Source organism: Petaurus breviceps, unplaced genomic scaffold (genome assembly GCF_028583685.1).
Source record: "Petaurus breviceps papuanus isolate PSGF00001 unplaced genomic scaffold, PetGlider_PUasm1.0 91133, whole genome shotgun sequence".
NCBI classification, from domain to species: domain Eukaryota; kingdom Metazoa; phylum Chordata; class Mammalia; order Diprotodontia; family Petauridae; genus Petaurus; species Petaurus breviceps.
The window spans coordinates 82,816,148-82,836,293 of record NW_027187419.1 but is presented as its reverse complement, the minus strand read 5'-3'; the positions used below and the strand labels follow the sequence as shown (position 1 = coordinate 82,836,293).

Genomic DNA, 20,146 nt, shown 5'->3' with positions numbered 1-20,146 from the left:
AATCATAATTCCTTTACAGGTTCCATTATTACCAGCCATTAATGACAACTCCCTCCCTATTCTGTCACCCCATACCCTCACCTTATGGAATACTTTGTTTATACCTCGTTTATATACTTGTAAAGCATTGTACTTTTTGTGTATGTATTATACCCTCATAGTAGACCAGAATCTCCATGAGGTGAGGCCCAGTGGTTTATCTCAGCTTTTTATCTCACACAGGGCTTAGCAGAGTATATTATACTTTTAATAGACACTTAGTAAATATTTAATTAATGAATTGGTAAAGTAAAATCTCACCTAAATACAAAACAAGCTCAGTTATGTACTTGATTCAGGATAAAAACTTTAAAAGTAGAAAATATTCAGAAACATTTCACAGTAATGATTATTATTACTTAATTGTATATTAGCAATTGTGTATTCCTCTTAAACATTCTGTTGTTATTGTTCTTATTTTTTTTTTGGTAAAATTGCAATGAAGATCAAAGTAGATGATTTAAACTTGGTAGGCTAGTCTATCTGATCCATTGTTTGCTCAGGAATCTTTAAGAAGAAGATACCATTTACTATGGTTTTGGGAGATAATTTTTTTCTCAATTCAGAAAAAGTATTCTTTTCTCCTTTAATGGGTATGATGTGATGACAAGTGTTGTAATCAACCCTCAACGTGTGCATTTGACAAAAGAGGTACTGTAGAATGAAGCAGAATGATAGTCCATGTTTTAATTAATGCAGGTTTCAGAAGAATTAGAGATAGAGCAGAGCTGTAACTAACAATTTTGTCACCCAGGTTGAGCAGCATGAAATCTACTCCCAAATAAGTCCTTTAAGATAAATTCTTTTGAGGGTAGAGGGTTAATCAGAGACCGTGGTATACAAGGCCCTGTGGAGGGAAGGCCCTGGTATGCTTACCTGTGGATAGGGCTTGGGGTGGGTTGGAGAGGAGGAAAAGAGATCTTGTGATTCTGTCCCCTTATACAATGAAACCCAGACATACAGGCCACTGCTGGAGAGGAAACATACCATCCGATAGTTCATGTTTTAATGGCTTATTGTTGCTAGCTAGGTATTAAGTTCATGTGTTTCTGTGTTGCTGGAAGAATGTCAGTGTTCTTTAATTTTTGGTACCCTAGGGCAATGGTGTCGAACTCAAATAGATAGTGGCCATTATACTACACATAAAGATCCCGACTAGACTCATATTGATGTAGAAATCCACATTTTAACATTAGATTTTATTGTATTTTTATTTGGTTTGTTAAATATTTCACAATTACATTTTAATCTGGTTGAAGACATGGGGGTAGTGTGTTTGACACATCTGCCCTAAGATTCCCTACTCTCTGATTCCCTTACCCTAGTTATAGTTCTACTATAGAGTTGCATGCTATAGTAATACTTGTAATATGCAATCCAGGGCAACTGGCTAGGGCATCATTTTATACTTGGAAAGCAGACCTTGTCCTTTCTTGTGTTTTTAATATTAGGGGTAGGAACTCTACCATATCTATTCCTCTTTCATTTTTCTTCCCTCCATCAAGCTTACATATTCTCCCCTCTCTTTTCTTTAGCTGGTTCTTATTAATATGACTTTAAAAAAATTAGGCCATTGATTTCATCAATATAGGGTGAGGACTTCCTCTAATAATGTCCACCAGCATTTTCTTGGTACTGTATAATTTCAGGAAGTTGCCCCAGAGAATGAGAAGTTAATGACTTGTCCAGGGTCATAAAGCCAGCATGTGTCAGAGTCAGGGCTAGAACCTATTTCTTCCTGATTATGAGGTCGACTCTCTGTCCATGACACCATTTTTATTTTTACGCACAAAACACACATACGTATATTCACAATCTTAACGCCAATATGGGACATTCACATGTACACATCCATCCTTACTCCTTCATCCTGCAGTGCCTCTGCTTACTTTTCTGCTTCTCTCATCCCCCTCTAAAAAGTAAGGCCTCTCAACAGTTAAGCTCACACCCTCAATCTGTCTTTCTGGAAGAAATATTTTTTGGGTTGTGGTGGGAAGTGCTAAGAACAACCCTGTTTCTATGGTACTTCTCCATCCTTTAAAGACATGGGGCATGGAAATTTAATATCTGTTAACATTTCAGAACCTCTCAGCAGATTCATCTGACTAACCCTGCCCCCCCCCAAAAAAAAGAGTATACTAACATTCATGTTTCTCTAGCTTGTTACAAGAGACCAATCCCTAGTTTGGCAGGAACTCTGATTTGCAGGCAGCAGGATCCCTGGTTGGCTACCAGAAAGACAGGTGTTTCTCTGCCCACTTTGTTATTTTCAACATTTCTGTGTCTGACATCAGCAATTCATCCTTCTTGTTAGTATTGGCTTCCTTTTCTGTAAAATTGTAGCTGGCCAGCCCACAGTATTTTTTTTAAAGACAAATCTTCAGAATCCTTTGGATGTTTGTCTTTAGAATTCTTTAAAAATAGATGTCATATGTGTGTATGTGTGTGTGTATATGTGTGTATACAAGGATACCTGTGGTTGTAGGAGGTGTCAGACAGACACCGTGGTCTGTGCAGTTGGTATTTTACTCCTACTCCTCAATAGTTTTGGAAGGCACTTCAGTCCTTTCTTGGGAAGATGTTTTTAGGAGATGGAAGGACAGGGGTAGTCTTCCGAAGTGTGATGGCTCCATGGGGGTCGTGGTGTGCATACATCCTAGCGTAGTGCTTTGTGGTCTTGAATCAGCCTTCACTGAGCACCCACATTAAAACACTGGATTTGGAGTTAGAGGAACTGTGTTTGAATCTTACACTATCCCCCTCCCTGGAAACTCTGAGGGTCTTCCCCTCCTAGATTGGATCTTTTGTGAAGGCAAGCTAGGCCAGCTTTTGCCTCAACTCTTACCTATCCTTAATCATTGAAAGGGTGTTGCCTCAGACAGACTGAGACCTGGGAGAGACCTTAACGTAAAAAGGCCGATGTCGGCCACTGCTTCTGGGGCCATCACCAGTCATCCTGACCTGTGTCTTGCCACTGGACTCCCATGACTCTGGAGGGGAGAGTGAGGCTGATGACTCTGCACAGCTCTGCCTCACTTAAATCCAATTCACTTGCAAGTCAAGACATCACCCTCCTGATATCATTGGTCCTCTTTGAGAAGGAAGGATGAATAACATCCCTCTTCCCTATCCCCATTATTCTGTTATCTAGCACAGTCATTTCCCTCTCTGGACCTCAGTTTCCTTATCAGTAAAATGAGGTGAGATTGGACTAGATAATCTCTAAGGTTCTTTCTAGGTCTGAATTTTATGATCCTGTGAGTCATTAGTACCAGGAATATACAAGCTGGGAGCTGCAGTATTTCAAGCAAATACTCTTTCTTATTTCGTTCCATAGATACTCTGATTATTTTTGGTTATATTTTCTTTATACAGGCAGTCATTACAAAGGTGACTTCCTAAGAAAGGTTCTGAGAACTCTACTGCAGGGATGTGGTCACTGTTTTCTACTTATTGACTGTCTCATTCTCTTATGGGATGTTCCTCTGTCTTCTATATGCTTTGATTCTAAGGCAGCAACACATGTTACCTATAGCATCTATTCTTTGTTGTTGGGTCATTTCCAGTCATGTCTGAAACTCTGTGCCTTCATGGGGTTTTCTTGGCAGAGACACTGGAGTGGTTTGCCATTTTCTTCTCTAGCTTATTTGACAGATGAGGAAACTGAGGTAAACAGCATTAAGTGACTTGACCAGGGTCATATAACTAGTAAGTGTCTGAGGCTGGATTTGAACTCATGTCTTCCTGACTTCAGACTTGGCACTCAACTGCACCACCTAGGTGCCCATAGTATCTATTCTGTATATCCAAAAGTCACATGAACGCCTTTTGTTCATTTTTCATGATTTGATTGAAGAGAAACCCCAAGTCAATTCCTCTCCAAAAAAGGCAATTAGCCCTTTTCATTTAGTGTTGTGGCAAGCCTGAGCTTAGGCACCTAATTTTGCTGAAACTGAATTAGTTGAGATGAGATTAGACATTCTCATGAAACGACTTTGCCCAAGTTCTCTTGTTGGTTGCCAATTAGGAAAAAAAAGTCAGTCCTGCTGTACTATTTTTGTGGGGCGTTCTTGCCTTTGGCTAGGTCCCAAGTTTATCTCATGCTCCAGGTTTTAAAGTGAATGCTAGTGAGGGTGAGCAAGGGGAGAGAGGTGTGCTTGTGTGTGTGTGTGTTTGTGGGTGTGTGTGTTTGTGTGTGTGTGTGTGGGGGGGCATTGGGGGTAAGGAAGAGTGGCAAAGAAAATAGAGACCATAACTTCACTTTTTCACTTTGGAGCTAAATACACGCCTGTGAACAATGGCCTCAAACACTTGCTTGAAATGACTGTGCAGAGTTAGTTAGCTGCAGGAAGCAGTCTTGTTACTGGGCAGCAGAAGCAGATGCTGGAAACAGCCCTAACCTCCTTTGTGGTGCCAGGTGCTTTTTTGCTTAAGATCTGTTCAGTGTGAGATAGGTTCCATGCCCTTTTTGCCAGTCTGTCTGTTAACAAGCCTTTATTAAGTGCTTGCTATTTTGCCAGGAACCTTTTGTGAGCTCGTAGCTAAGGTATTTGGATTCAGGAAGGAAGACCGCAGCGAGCTGTATCATTACCAAGGCATCAATATCTGCAGGCATTAGGTTAGCAGGGTGCCTGGTGTTTGGTAGGTGCTTAATAAATGCTTTATCAAAAAAGAAAAGAAAGAAAGAAAGTCACCAGGTGACAAGAAGGTGATCATGAATAAGACTGATCTTGGAGACCTTATCTTAGGAACCAGTAAGGGGTTAAGATCTGACCAGGCTTCATGCACAGTTGAATGTGTGCCTTGCAGCCCTGCCAAATTGCTAAGCCTGGCTTTCTCATATTAGATAATGTGTAATAAAAGACAGCTGTTGCCAGCATATGCTGCGCTTCACACACCAGCTTCTCATTCATGATTTTCGGTGCCATTGCAACAACACTGAAAGATGGTTGTAGATGGGTGGACAGTCTACAAAATGTAAGACATCACAGGGCTGAGCCCCAAATGATGCTGCTGACAGTAGGGAGAAGCCCACCAGTCCTCTGGTAGTTGCTCAGGTTCTCCTTATTCCATTTTAGCAGATTATTTAATAGGAGAACTCACGTGAATCTATGGAGCGGCGCCAACCATACACTGTTAAAATCTGACAGATTAAAGAAAAAAAAGGTGGGTTTCATGTCAGGGCATGCCACATGTCAGAAATGTTGATGGTGTCAAGCTGCGAACACTTTGATTTAAATGTTAAGTGGTTAAAACGTTCTCTTTGCTAATCTGAGTAGGAACTAATTTAGACTTTGACATAGGTTGATTTTTCTTTGCATCTCTTTTAACCCAGATCAATCCATCAGCGGATACCTACTGATATGTAGCACTGTCAGCTCCTCACCTAGCTTTGTGCATGGCAAATGTTTTATTCTTAACTAGTCAGTAGCCTCTAAGGAAAAGGGTTAGTTAGCACTGGAAGGGATATTTTGAAAGATTGTGAAATCTCACTTCCTAGATGTGGGTAAGAACTAAATAGTTACTTATTTCCTAGAATCAGAATTTTTGTGCTGTATTCAGCCAGAATGATTTTCATTAAATGCAGGGGATAGGTGAGATGACTTCTGGAAGTTCCCTCCACCTCTTTGATTTTCTTCTTATTGGGGGAAGGTGTCATTTCTGCAAAGGGAATGCACCGATTCTTAGAATCTCTGAGTTGTATAGGACCTGAACAGTGATCTAGCCAAGTGCACTGTTTAATGCATGGATCTCTTCTTCAGATTCTCTGAAAGTTGTTGATCAGCATCTGCTTGAACAGCTCCAGTGAAGTTGCTTTCACAGTGAAGTTCTTTGTTAGGAACTTAAGGGACAGTGCATCATTAAGTTTGTCTGACTAATGTGATATCAGACACTGGAAAGGCAACATGGGGGAACAGTAAGGCATAGGATTTGGAGTCAGAGGAGAAGGGCTTGAATTGCAGCTCTGCCACTTAAACTGTGTGACCTTGGGCAAGTACTTAACTTTCTTAGGCCTCAGTTTCCTCATTTGTAAAATGAGGTTGTTGTACTTGATGACCCCAAAATTTTCTTCCAGAGCTAAATCTATGAGTTTATTAATTTTTAATGTGTTTGGTTACAATCTAAAATATTATCTCTATTTCTCCTCTTCTTCCTTGGGAACCATTATTACATTGGTATAAATTATGGAAAATGCTGCCTTCATGTTTATGAGAAAAGGAAGAAAATTCCTTTTTTGGGAATTTTCAGTCCCCAGTTATGTCTTTGCTGTGGAGTCAGATGTTTAATATGAGTTCCATCTTTCATCCCTAATCCTGTCCTTCTTACATACTTTAAACTGTTTGAATATAATCCTGTCATACTATTTGGATAAGGTTAATATCTGTTATTCAGAAGTCAGAGGGAGAAGGAAAAACAACAGGGGATCTAGAAGTGACTTAGCTTCTCAGCATCTCAGCATTGAGAAGGGAGTGACAACATGGGGGAGTGTTTGAGGACACTTAGGAATATCAAGTGTACATCAAGATGCTACATCATTCATTCTTTCCAGAAACATTCGTTGGCTTTTATGTGAAGAGTGAGAGGTAGCACTGATTGCGACGTTTTTCCACTCACTCTGGTGACTTGTTTAATATTGATGGATTCAATGTGACCCAGGCCTGTGATTTCATCCATGTAGGGATCTACCCTTGTAGAAACTCCCTCCAGGCTGACCTTGACTGGTTTATATAAAAGATAAGTTGTTTTCAGCCTGTGGCATCTGGCTTTGCCCTAAAGTTAGGTATGTCTACAAGAGAGGGAGCCTGCTCTGAGAGATAACCTGCATTGGTAGCTTACACCAAGGCTGACTGAATACACCAGGCATCAAGCTTTAAAGTCCAGAAAGCTCCCACAAATTGAAGCTTGCTCATTTTACCCTTTAGTACTTGAAACAAGCTTGGGTTTAAGATTGGTGAGAGAGAAAAATGAAATGCTCAAATGTCAGATCTGGGGGGAATAAGATACTGACTTTCCGTTGCATTAACTTGATTGAATGGGTGCCAAATCCTGGATATTAGGCCAGACAGGAAGCCTGACTGTAATGAAAGCATTTGGTACTGGGTATTCCAACGTCCTAGGAATATTGCTTCCAGCTTTGGTGACAGGCTGTTCCTTCCAAAGAACAGACTGCCCAAGTGAGAAGATTATTGGCACTGTTGTTTGGGGTCACACATGTCATGTGTAGTCCATTTGTTCAGGCTTTCAGGGAATGATCTCATTATCATCATACCAATAAGCTCCTGATATCCTCTCCTTTTCTTTCTCTTCAGAGTTGTCTGAATTAATTCCCTGCTAGATGACCTACCCATTGAATTTTAGATGTTTCATGCTCTCAGATGGCTTTTTGTAGTGAGAATTACTATATAGCTTGTGTTTTAGTAAGTAGCATTAATTTCAGCATTGGGCCCCTTTACTCATTGCCAGTTGCAAAACAGATCCCCAGGAGATAGGGACCTGGTTATCATCTCGTGAACTCGAAAGCAGGATCTGCCTATCTTGGGGCTAAGGTCACAAGAATAGAAGTGTTTGTCTGTGCTGCTAGGATACAGATCTTTCCTTGGTACTTGACCAAGATTTCATTCAATTAAATACTGTAGTATTTTCATGGATCTATGATCTTGGCGGGGGGGGGGGCATGCATTTTAATTGTAAGATCTATTCAATTAAAACCGCTTCAAAGTGAAGAAAAGAAAGAGTTGAGATGCTGAGTCCAACATGTGGGCTACATGTGAATCAATAGGTAGCATTTATTTAGCTCTTTAAGGTTTGCAATAACCTAACTCATTTGATCCTCACAACAACCCTGGCATTAAGTGCTCTTATCATTCCGGTTTTAGAGATGATGAAATTGAGGCTGAGAAAAGTTAAATGCCTTGCCCAGAGACACACACCTAATGTATCTAATGCACAGTTTGAACTCACATCCTTCTCACCCCAGATGTGACACCTTCACCCACTGTATCACCTGACTACCTAATTACATGTGTATTATATGATGTGCCTACATGCATCTAATCTATTTAGAAAGGTTAAAATTTCTCTTTCTGAATAAGATAGACCTGCAGGTAGGAAGACCTATGTTCAACTCTAGCCCAGGATAAGACATGACCTCTAAGAGGTTCCTGCTTAGGTCTATCTACTAAATGATAAGTGGGTGGTTAGGTGGGTGAGTGGTAGGAGTTCCACACCTATAGTTCCCCACACCTATAGTTTCCACATAGTGGAAAATGATAAATCTTTTTGTGTATACAGGCATATAGTATCAATGTAAATAACAAAGGTAGCAGTGCTAGCAAATTCAAATAAAAACAGATGGCATATTGACCTAGAAAACCACAAATTAACATTGGCAATGTTGTATTGCATTTTTTATTTATTTTGTTAAACATTTCCCAAGTACATTTTAATCTGGTTTGGGCTGCACACAGGCAGGAGTTTTATGGGTACATGCTGTCAGTAGACTGTGACTTTGACGTCTCTGAGTAGTGGATAGAAGGCTGCCCTTGGACATAGGAAGGCCTATGTTCAATCTGAGACTGACCTGTCTACTAGCTGTGTGGCCCTGGGTAGGACTTTTAATCTCTGTGGGTCTTAAGAAGCCCCTCCCTGTTTAGGTTTATCTCCTAAATCAGGCATGGTTCATGATCTGTGTTAGTAGAGGGAGTTCCCCTATTCAGAATTTCTCACACAAATGAAATCACAAATCTTTTGTGTATTCACATATATACTGTATTGTTGTTCATTTGTTTCAGTCATGTTCTGCTCTTCATGACCCCATCTGGGGTTTTCTTGGCAAAGATACTGGAGTAGTTTGCTATTTCCTTTTCCAGCTCATTTTACAGATGAGGAAACTGACGTAAACAGGTTAAGTGACTTGCCCAGAGTCACACAGTGAGTAAGTATCTGAGGGTAAATTTGAATTCAGGAAGATGAATCTTCCTGGCTCCAGGCCTGGCAATTTATCAGTTTTGCCACCTAGCCACATATATAGGTGTGTATGTGTGTGTATACATATATGTATATATATATAAATAACAATATAATGTAATATAATATATAATGTATATATATTAGAAGCAGCTAGTCAAAGAGCAGATAAGAGTGCCTGGCCTGGAGTCAGGAAGACCTGAATTCAAATCTGTCCTCAAGTACTTATTAGTTGTGTGATCTTGGGCAAGTTGCTTAACTCCTTGCCTCTGTTTCCTCAACTGTAAAATGGGGATGATGATAGCACCAATCACGAATTATGTACTAGCACATAGAAGTTGCTACATAAATGCTTATTTTCTCTCCTTCCCTTTGTATTATATATACCTATAGGAACATACTGAATCCTGTGGTAGGCACACAATTTTTTTTCATCCTCATCAGCCTCGTCTTCATCCTCACCTTCTTCCTCTACTTCACCCTCATCCCAAAAAAGTCCTTTTTTGAGCACACAGGCTCTGTTTGCACAAGACTATGCTAGTGAGGATATGATGAAGATATTTGACATTTTGATTTTACATGTCTTCTATGGGTGTGTTTGTTTTTTGAACATGACTGTTGACTATAAATTGTTAGGGATCACCTTTCAGAGGCCATTTAAAAAAATAGATTGGACATGAAGTTCTTTTTGGAGTCCTGGGAATTTTGTCACATTCATTATCATCCCAAAGGGTGGAGATTTTATGGCAGCCTTCATATTATCCTATGAGGTAAATACCTGAGAATTCTGCCTGTTTTCTGTTTCCAAAATAAGGTCCTTCTTTGTCCATTCTTCCTCTCACTAGAGAACTGGATAAATTTTAAGCCTCTATATGAATGTCTTCAGAGAGGCTTGATCAAAGCAAAAGTTAGAGAATTAGCTCTTTGATGTTCTCTAATGTTTTACAAACTAAGGACTATGTTTTTATGGACTTGAAAAATTGACCATCTTTTTTTACTTTCTTTTTCCTGTTTTCAGAATGCTTTGACCAGATCAAGTTCTTTGGGTGACTTCTCCTGGCCACAGAGGTAAAACAATGGGGAAACATGTTCATTTGCTTTTTGTCAACATACTGTATTTAAGGACTCAGCTTTCCACATTGTTTAAAGCATGTAAATTCATACATGTGCATGCACATGCATACATGCGCATGCACATGCATACATGCATGTACATCATAATTGGGCTCAGTGTTAGCTTGTTCTTAATTATAGCAGTCTTCCTTAATCATAATTTTGTGCCAAATATGATGTTTTGATCTCCATATGCAATGTTTTCGTTACAGAAGACTGGTTACTTTGGAAAAGCAGGATAATGGAACATTTGGATTTGAAATTCAGGTAGGCAGTTAAATATTTTTCTAAGGCGTTTAAGTAAGAAAATGTGTCAGGTGGTGTCATGGTTATCTCCTTTCAAATCATGGTTGAGATGAGACTTAAGAATAAGGAAACCAGTCTTAAATATGATGGTGACATTGGATAAGGTCTTGGGTGGGTGGCAAAGGGAAGACCAAGGCAGGGAGAGGCTGCAATTGGAGACAATTTGAGAGTGGCTGTTTACCTTCATCTTTATCTTAATCTTGGGCGGCTAGGTGGCACATTGTGTAGAGTACTGGGCGCTCATCTTCTTGTGTTCAAATCTAGACACTTATTATCTATGTGACACTGGGCAAGTCACTTAACTGTATTTGCCTCAGTTTCTCATCTGTAAAATGAACTAGAGAAGAAAATGGCAAACCATTCCAGTATCTTTGTCAAGACAAGCCTAAATTGGATCATGAAGAGTCAGACAAGACTGAAAAACGGCTGAACACATTACTTATCATCGAAGGAATCTTAATGGCTTCTGATTAAGGAAGGCAGAGGCCATTCAGGTTCCTTTGATTACAGCTGGAGAATTAGATCATAGATTTAAAACTAGAAGTAATGTTGGAAGTCATCTTCATTTTACAAATGAGAAAACTGAGGCTTGGAAAGATTAAGTACAGGACTGTGCTGGAACCAGCTCTAACTGGCTCGTGAGAACCTATGCTTAATGTTTCATTGCAAGCATTTACACCTAAGAAAAATCGATTGCTACAGATCAGGGCTTCATCATTGTTTTCTTGATTGTCTAGACCAGAGATGGGGCACTTTTGGCCTCAAGGCTACAGCAGTATGGCCTAGACTTAGGAAAGTGTTAATGCAGATTACATTTAAAAGTGTTGCACCTACTTCTCTTCTACCCCTTCCCAGCCCATTTGTTAAATATTTACCAGCACATCCCTGTTTTGCTTTATAAACGTTGCTTAAGCATAGCAGCAGTGCAATGGAAAACTTAATGTGAAGCCACCTCAGACTGAAGGCCTATAGGCAAATAAGTAAAATAATACCTGATATTTATATAGCACTTTAAAGTTTGCAGAGTTATCTTATTTAAGCCTCAGAACGGCCTTGCTTAGGTGACTTGCTCAGAATCACACAGGGAGTTCATAGCAGGATCATGATTTGGACTTAAGTCCTCTGGTTCCAAACTGTCCTGTACATTATGATCCCACCTCTGGCTAGGGATTATAGGATCATAAGCTAAGAGTCTGTGGAGACTTCAGAGGCTCTGTTGTCAAATACTCTTATTTTTCAGTTGAAGAAACAGGTGCAGGGAAGTCAACTGGCTCTCCCATGGTCACAAAGGTAATAGGTAGGATTTGAACCCAGCTCTGTTTCCTCTAGAGCTATTGTACAAAAATATTAGTAAGCAACTCAATAAGAGGTGACATTGTTTTAGTTATATCCATTATGATCATTTTTAGTGAACCATAAAAGGTAGAAAATATCAAAGATAACCCTTGACTATGATGAAAAAAAATTGGGTTTGTGGTGCTTCTTTGATTAAGGTGCTGGCTCCTAGAGGATACTTATTTACCTGATTCCTGCACTCCCAACAATGATGTTGTATTACTTAGTAATCCCTTAATGGTGTACATCCTATACTCCTTCAATAAATGTCCTCTTTAGGACAGGAACCATATCGTTTTTGAATCACCAGGGCCTTGCATGTGTATCATCTAGCACACAGTAGACTCAAAGTAAATGTTTGCCGACTGAATTGAATAGATGCAGACTATGGTACAAACATAAATGACTAAGCTTAGGGAATTTATTTGACTTTATAAGTGATAAAGGAAATATCTAGTGATAATTTATTTCCTATGCATTGCTTGTTTGCTGAATGACCACATTTGTGAGAAAAATGAATTGATTCCATTGATACTTAATGCTTTTAAGTGTTTCACTGATGAATTAGATAGTTAGCAAATTAGACTTTTTTTGGTAGGCTGTTGAATTTCATTGAAATACACTGTACTTAATCACAGATTTACCTAGTTTCTGGGTGAGGAGATTTTTGCACACAGTGCTTAGGTTATCTGAGACAGTGTAGGAGGCTAGAAAGAGCATCAATGTGGGAGCCAGAGGCCCTGGATTAGAATAATTTACCACCTTTGCGATTTTAGCAAATCATTCAGCCTCTATAAGCCTCAGTTTCCTTATCTGGATTACGTGATTTCCTAGCCCTATAATTTTCATTATAGGTATTTCCTTGAGAAATAAAGTGACTAGTCCTTGTCACTGGCATTGGAAATTCAGTCTAAAAATAAGGAAATATTACTTAAAAGAACATCATTTTCATGTATAAAAAACTACAAATGAATCTAACTGCAGTGAATAAGGCCAAGGAAGAAGAGTTAAGCCAACTAGTGGAAGAAGGCCTGTTGGCTACCTTCATATCACCTTTGCTTTAAATTAGTGCAATCTAGAAATTCCCTATTCCCACTTGTAACAGCATGTACAGAATCAGGGCAAATGACCACATAGTCTTCTTGGAGGACATAGCATCCTCTTTCTTTTCTTTTCTTTTCTTTTTTTTTGCTTTTTGGAGGGCAATTGGGGTTAAGTGACTTGCCCAAAGTCATACAGCTAGTAAATGTGTCAAGTGTCTAAGGCTGGATTTGAACCCAGGTCCTCCTGACTCCAGGGACATTGCTTTATTCACAGTGCCACCTAGCCACCCCTAGCATCCTCTTTCTTGTGGATAGGCTTTTTCAACAATTAACGCCCATTGTATGCATATCAAGATATAAAACTCTAATCAGATCATCACACTTAGAGATAGAGGAGGCCTTAGAGATCATTTAGCTCAATTGCCTCAAAATTTTATAGAAAAAAAAAGGCAAAGAGGCTTTTCTAAGGTCACCAAAGTACAAAGTTCTAGCAGAACTATGTGATAAACCATTTCTTCTGTTACCAGTTTCAGTCCTTTGTCCTTGGATAACTAAGAGTGCCATTAATGGAAACTTTATTGTCACCCTCAGAAATCAGGATCAGTTAATAATTTACAAAATCTAGAGTTTTTTTCAAATCTCCCTTAAGTGAGACTCTGTCATTAACTCCCTTGGAAAACCCCATTGTCTCTTCATGTTAAGTCCACACTTGTTTCTACAGTTTGGTTCATTTATTTGCAGTTTAGTTGCTAATTAATTAATCAATTAATAGCTTATTTGTTCATTCCATTGGTCAAATGTAAAAAAAAAAAAAAAGAAGAGGAGCCATTTGCTCTTTAGTCAGTTCCAGGAAACTATTTTCACCAGTTTACAAATAGGGGAAAGAGAAAATGAACTAGCTGACTTTGTGAATCTATATCAGAGAAGAAGGCTCTCCCCCCTTCACTGTGCAATACTGTGCTCATGAGAGTCAACATGACACAGCGGTTGGAGGACTATATTAGGAACAAGGAGCCAGGAAAACCTGGGTCTCAGATACCAGAATGTAAACTTGGGCAAATCACCTAACTAGTCAACCTCATTTTCCTCATATGTAAAATGGGAGATAATAGTATCTGTAGTACCAACCAGCCTGGAGAGGGAGTGTGGTGGAGTGGATGGAGAACTGACCGTGGGCCCAGACCATTTGTGAATACAGCATCACATTGTATGGGGAAGGGGGAGGAAGTGAAATGCCTTTTTTTTTTTACCTTATAAACCAGTGTTAGGGATGTTGCAGCTCTGAAGAAAGGATATTAGGTTTGGAAATTGGGGGGGGGGGGAGAAAAAGAAGCAGGATAAATTAAATTATGCACTAGACTAAGTTCTAGCAGGCCCTAACAGTTGTAACACTATAACTAACCAAAGGTAAGGTTTATTATAGTGGGATTCTTTTCTTCATATAGGTTAAACTAAATAGCCACTGAGGGACCTTGCAACTCTCAAATTATGTGGTTTCGTGACTATTTAAAAATATACAGTTAGGCGACACATTAGTTATACTACTGTATTTGGAGTTAGGAAGATCTAAGTTTCATTTCTACTCCAGATATTTACTAGCAGTATGATCCTAGGCCAGTCACTTAATGGGTGTGAAACTTGGCTTCCTCATCTGAAAAATGGGAATAATAAAGCACCTAGCTCAGGGTCAACCTGCAGCCTTGAGGCGACATGTGGCCATCTAGGCCCTCAATTGCCACCCCTGGATTGAATGCAAACTTCACAGAACAAAGCTCCTTCATAAAGAAATTTGTTCTGTAGAACACAGTCAAAAGGCCACACCCAAGGACCTAGAAAGCTGCATGTGTCCTTGAGGCCAAAGATTCCCTATCTCTGATGTATCCAGCTAATGGGATTGTTGAGGAGAATGAACTGAGATAACAGAGGTAAAGCATTTTGCAAAACTTAAAGTGCTATAATTATTATTTTGCATCTTTAGTACTTTAGAGAATTTTGATTTTGTTGGTATGTGAATTCTCTTTACCAGTACAGATTGCAATCACCTCGCATCATGTTTTTGCTGTGGTCAGAAAAAAAAATCTGGTGATGAGCATCTCTGGACTTAAATATGTTGTTCCTTAGGAAGCAATATGTTGCAACATGTGTAGGTAAACCATTTGCAACTTGGTAGGACCCACCAGAATTTGCAGTCCGTTGGCATATCATGAACTGTTAGGGCCTCTCCGTACCATGATCAGACATCAGAATGGAGCTCTAATGGATCTAAAAGGAGCCCCTTTGCTAAACTTGAAAAATCATCCTTCAAAAAAATGTATTGTGTACATAAAGATTGAGGAGCAAGTCTCTACTATCTTGGAAGACTTGATCGTCTTTTTGTTCTTATTGTTTTTGTGTATTGAAATGTTTGTGTTGGTTGATGATTCTTATGTTATATAACAAAGAAGAAAATTAGAAATAAAAAAGTGAAGTTTTATAGAATCTGATGTGGATCACAGTTGAAATATTTTGATGTATTTAACTTATGTTTAGGAATAGTTAAACAAACTGCTAAAATAAAAATATTTATTTTGATTCAATTCAAAGCTCATAAAGCAAGAGGGCGGGGAGAAAACTCATTAAGCTTAGGATGTTGGGACAATGTGTTGATCCAACATATATTCTGTGTTTCTGCATCAAATTAAAATAATATTTTTGCCAAATTGATATAATAGGAGAAGCATAACTTTTTATAATTTAGTTCTCTGACTAATGAGTCTGTAGGTATTCAGGGCAGGCATAACAAAGCTTTCAGAAATGAAGATAATTGAGTCAATTACTGTGCTTCTATATAAATGTGGGACAGATTGTCATTATTTGTGGAACTCTAATTTAAAATAATTAATCTTTGCATATTTCTCTCTGTACCTACATCTTTTTTATTCTAAGGTAAGAAAACATCCAGCTGGAAATGAACATGAAAAGGATTTCTTTCTTAACTTTTACCAGGACTCTTGTTCCTTTAGGAAACAAGGAAAAATTTATTAATTAAAAAATGTGCAATGATGATAGTTTGAGTGTTCTCTAAAGTTAGAATAGCTAATCTATTAAGCTACTCTTAACCCATCCTTCTATTCTAAAGTTTTGAAATTTAATGAGATTGGGGCTCAGCTCCCTGGTAAAACAGTGCATGGTGATTCATTGTTACAAAAGATTGTCCAAAATTGCTCACTGCCCCGGGTGCAATTGGGGTGAATAATGATCATGTGCCATGCATGCAAAATAAGGAGAAATTTTGCTTTTAACAAATGATTTTGGAAGCTTAATATATTAATTCTGAATCTTGTCTTCATATTTACAGACTCACAGACTGCAGAACCAAAATGCCTATTTGGCCGAGATGTACACATTTATCTATAAAGTACAGGAGGAAAGTACAGCTTACCGCTCTGGACTGCAGACTGGTAACTAACATGTAACCCCTTATCCTGCCTTTTATCAGGTAGTATGTGAATAGTGTGCCAAGTTCATGTGATTTGGGTAGGGAAGGGGTGAGAATAAGAGATTTCCTTCACCAGAACATTATCTAGTACATGTCAGAGGCAGGATTTGAACTCAGGTTTTCTTGACACCAAGCTCAGCCTTCTGGTCTGCATCCCATCATGCCTCTACATTTGCTAGAAGAGCTACTTTAAATGGTTAGCTAGCAGTAAGAATTTCCTGACAGCAAAGATTGAACACATACACACACACACCCACACATATACCCATCTTTCACATCTATCCCAAAGACCTGGTGAATTGAGATGAATTTTCCCTCCCTTTCATTGGGCATGCTTTTTTTGCATAACACTCATTTCTCTCTTATTTTTCTTTGCATCTCCCAGGTGATGTCCTTGCCAGTATCAATGGAGTTAACATGGAAGGTTTTACTCACAAACAAGTGGTAGAATTAATAAAATCTGCAGGAAACAGGTTAAGGTAACTATACAGAACCTAATATAGAAATGTCTGTTGTTTAGTATTATTCTTGCTCAAAGAGCATAAGGAGGAAGGCAGCATGGTCCACATTTTCCATCAGGTATAAAATTTTTTTAATAGTTTTTTAATAGTTCCCCAGTTTTCCCGATCAGATGAAATTATGAACATAATAGTATCAGTTTATCTTGAGTTCAAATATGTAGGTTTTCACTGAGAAAGATTTCATTTTAAAAGATTCCAGGGGTGGCTAGGTGGTGTAGTGAATAGAGCACCAGCCCTGGAGTCAGGAGGACATGAGTTCAAATCCAGCCTCAGACACTTAACACAAAAACTAGCCGTGTGACCTTAGGCAAGTCACTTAACCCCAACTGCCCTCCAAAAAAGCAAAGGAAAAAAAAAGAGAAATAAAAAAAAGATTCCAAACACAGTGCACTTGACACAAGTTTCTTTGGTGGCTCAGAGGACCTTCTTGGATTTTGGTGGATTAATTTGAATACATTATGTACTTTATTATAGGGGTTCTCAACTTTTTTGTGGGGCCTGGAGCCCTATGGTAGTATGGTGAAGCCTATGGAACCCTTCTGGGAATCATATTTTTAATTGTATAAAATAAAATGCACAGGACTGCAAAGGAATATATTTAAATACAAAGTTATCAAAATATTTAAAAAATTCATGAACCACAAATTAATAACACTTATTTTGTTGCTTAAAACAATAGAACAGGGGGTGGCTTGGTGGCACAGTGAATTAAGAACTGGCCCTGGTGTCAGGAGGACCTGAATTCAAATCCAGCCTCAGACACTAAACATTTACTAGCCATGTGACCTTGGGCAAGTCACTTAACCCCAACTGCCCTGCCTTCCCCCCTCCAAAAAGCAAAAACAAAACAAAAAAAATCAAAAAAACAAACAAAAAACCCAATAGAACAAACAGCTCATATGAAAAGTTCAGGTGCCTTTTTTTTTTTTTAAAGCAGTCATGGTTAAGTAACTTGATCAAGTAACTTGATTACAAGGCCAGTTATTTCTGGGTGTGGTGCTAAGTATCTGTCTCCGGATTTGATCCCCAGGTCATCTCCACACTGGAGCCGGTGCTCTTACTTGCTATGCCACCTGCGGCCCCTAAGCAATTGGGATTATGTAACTTGCTCAAGTTTACATGGCCAGGTGTTTCTGGGTGGGTGCTAAGTGTCTGAGCCCGGGATTCGATCCCCAGGTCATCCCGACACTGGAGCTGGTACTCTTACTCGCTGTGCTACCTTCAGGTGCTTTTTCTATATTATTAAAGGCAGTGTTGCATAGTAGAGATAAAACTGTCCCTAAGACAAAAACTGTTGTTGAAGTCTTTCTTCTGACACATAAAGACTCTGAGATCCTTGTCAAGTCACTCAGCCTCTCAGTGTTCTAGCAACAGTTTCGCTTTTTAAAGAAAAAAAATTAAAACTAAATTTAATTTTTCAATCAGGAAAATCTGCCTTCTCTCTCCCTCTTATTCCTTCCTTTCTAACTCCCTTTATTGAGAATGAAAGAAAAAAAGATCCTTTTAACTCTATGATCTTTTCCAGATCTAAATATTATAAAACTAAGGTTTAAAGACTTCCCCAAGGCATATTAGTGGCAGAGCTAGTACTGGAATTCATGCCTCCTGATTCCTGATCCTGTGCTCTTTCCATTGTACCACATTCTCTCTCAAGGGTCAGGAAAAGGAAAATTACCTCTCCTGTGTCATAAGTGAATTAATTTCTTTTCAAGAGCATATACTGTATCTGTAAGAGAAAGAAGGCATTGCTTTTTACCAAACCACCTTCTAATGTGAAGTCCAGATTCTGCAATTAAGATGTATTCCTTCTTTGTTGAAACTTAGGACAATAAAGCTTGAATAAGTCTGATTATCCCCTTTAACATCTGTTGAGGATAAGTAATATATTCTCTCTTATGTGGAGGCAAGAAAATGTTATTTCCCTTCATGCATATGGCAGCACTATGTAGTAGAAAGGACAATGATTTCAAAGTCAGAAGACCTGGGGTTGAATCTCAGATCTTCACTTTATTAGTTCTTTGACCTTGGGCAACTGACTACCTCTCTGTGCCACATTTTCCTGATTTGGCAATTGGAGAGATGGGGCTAAATGTTCTCTGAGGTCTCCTCTAACCTTAAATCATATGACCCTTTAAGCTGTCATGGCTTACATCTGTCTATATAAATGGCTTTTTTGCAGGAAATTTTTAGCATGATAATTTAAGTTGTGTGGTTATGTGTATGTCAAAACAGGTGAGGGAAAAGACAGAAAACGATAACCAACATATACCTATGGTGACAATGCATTGCAAGAATCACTGTCACTGTAGGACAAAGAACCTGGCTACTTCCTCCTTTGGGCTGTGGTTCTACAATTAGGTCACACAGTTCTGGGAACATGGGTTGAGTGGTATAGAGATAGGAAGGTCTGATATTCTATTCTTGGTTGCGTACACATGGATTTCCTAATGTCTGTTGCCTCCCTTGGCAGTGGTAGTAGGCGGACTGGGGGGCAGGGTTGATTAAATAGTGGACTGGGTTGCAAGTAATGGGGGGGGGCATGGACAGACAGCCTTTCCATTTAAAAAAAAGTGAGGACCATTGAACACTCTGTGATGTCTTTATGCTCTCTGCAAAATATGAGCCTCCTCAGAAGTGCCTTGATTATGTTCAAGGAACAGTTCATTCCCTAGATTATCTGTATAAAAATATAAGCCTTAAATCATGTGAGCATCCAAAATACAGTTATGATAATTGATTGAAACTGATGGCCCCTTTGCCCAAAAAATGGCCTATAAGTTGAGCCCTTTGTAAAACCATATCACCTGGGAAGGAAGATGGCTTCCACTTTCTAGCATGTAGCAGCCCATGACCAATTAAAGTTTGCAAAATCCTAGGAATTACCTGTTGTGATGAATGGTGTACCTCATGACTGTTTTTTTTTCCTTTGGTGTATGGAACTTCTACGTACTCCCCTAACTCTTGCAGATTGGCAGCTCTTCTGCATTTTATAATGTTAGAGCTAGGGTTCTTAACATTTTTTTGTCAACCTTAGGAAGCCTGTGGACCCGTTTTCAGCATCATGTTTTCAAATAGCTGAAGGAAATGCTAAATTTGAGTTAGAGGTTAGTGAAAGTAAAGGCGTAACTTTTTTCCCATCCAATTTCATGGATTTCCTGAAATCTGTTTATTGACCTTCAGGTTAAGAACTCCTATCTTAGCAAATTGCATGTATCACTAAAAGATTAAGTAACTTCCCCATGGTCACACAGCCAGGTGTGTCAGAGATAGGCCTTGAACTTGGTTGGGTCTTCCTGACTCTAAGGCTGTATTACTATGCTGCATTATTTCCTTAAAGTTTATTA

At 38.9% G+C, this 20,146-nt stretch overlaps 1 protein-coding gene across 1 annotated transcript in view; it reads left to right on the top strand.

Annotated features, from left to right (window-relative positions):
* CYTIP (cytohesin 1 interacting protein) overlaps nucleotides 1-20,146 on the top strand; it is a 43,845-nt gene that overhangs the window by 370 nt on the left and 23,329 nt on the right. Inside the window, exons 2-5 of the mRNA XM_069079673.1 lie at nucleotides 10,025-10,074; nucleotides 10,332-10,386; nucleotides 16,141-16,243; nucleotides 16,667-16,760. Coding sequence (XP_068935774.1) covers nucleotides 10,025-10,074; nucleotides 10,332-10,386; nucleotides 16,141-16,243; nucleotides 16,667-16,760 — 302 coding nt within the window. The remainder of the gene's footprint in view (nucleotides 1-10,024; nucleotides 10,075-10,331; nucleotides 10,387-16,140; nucleotides 16,244-16,666; nucleotides 16,761-20,146) is intronic.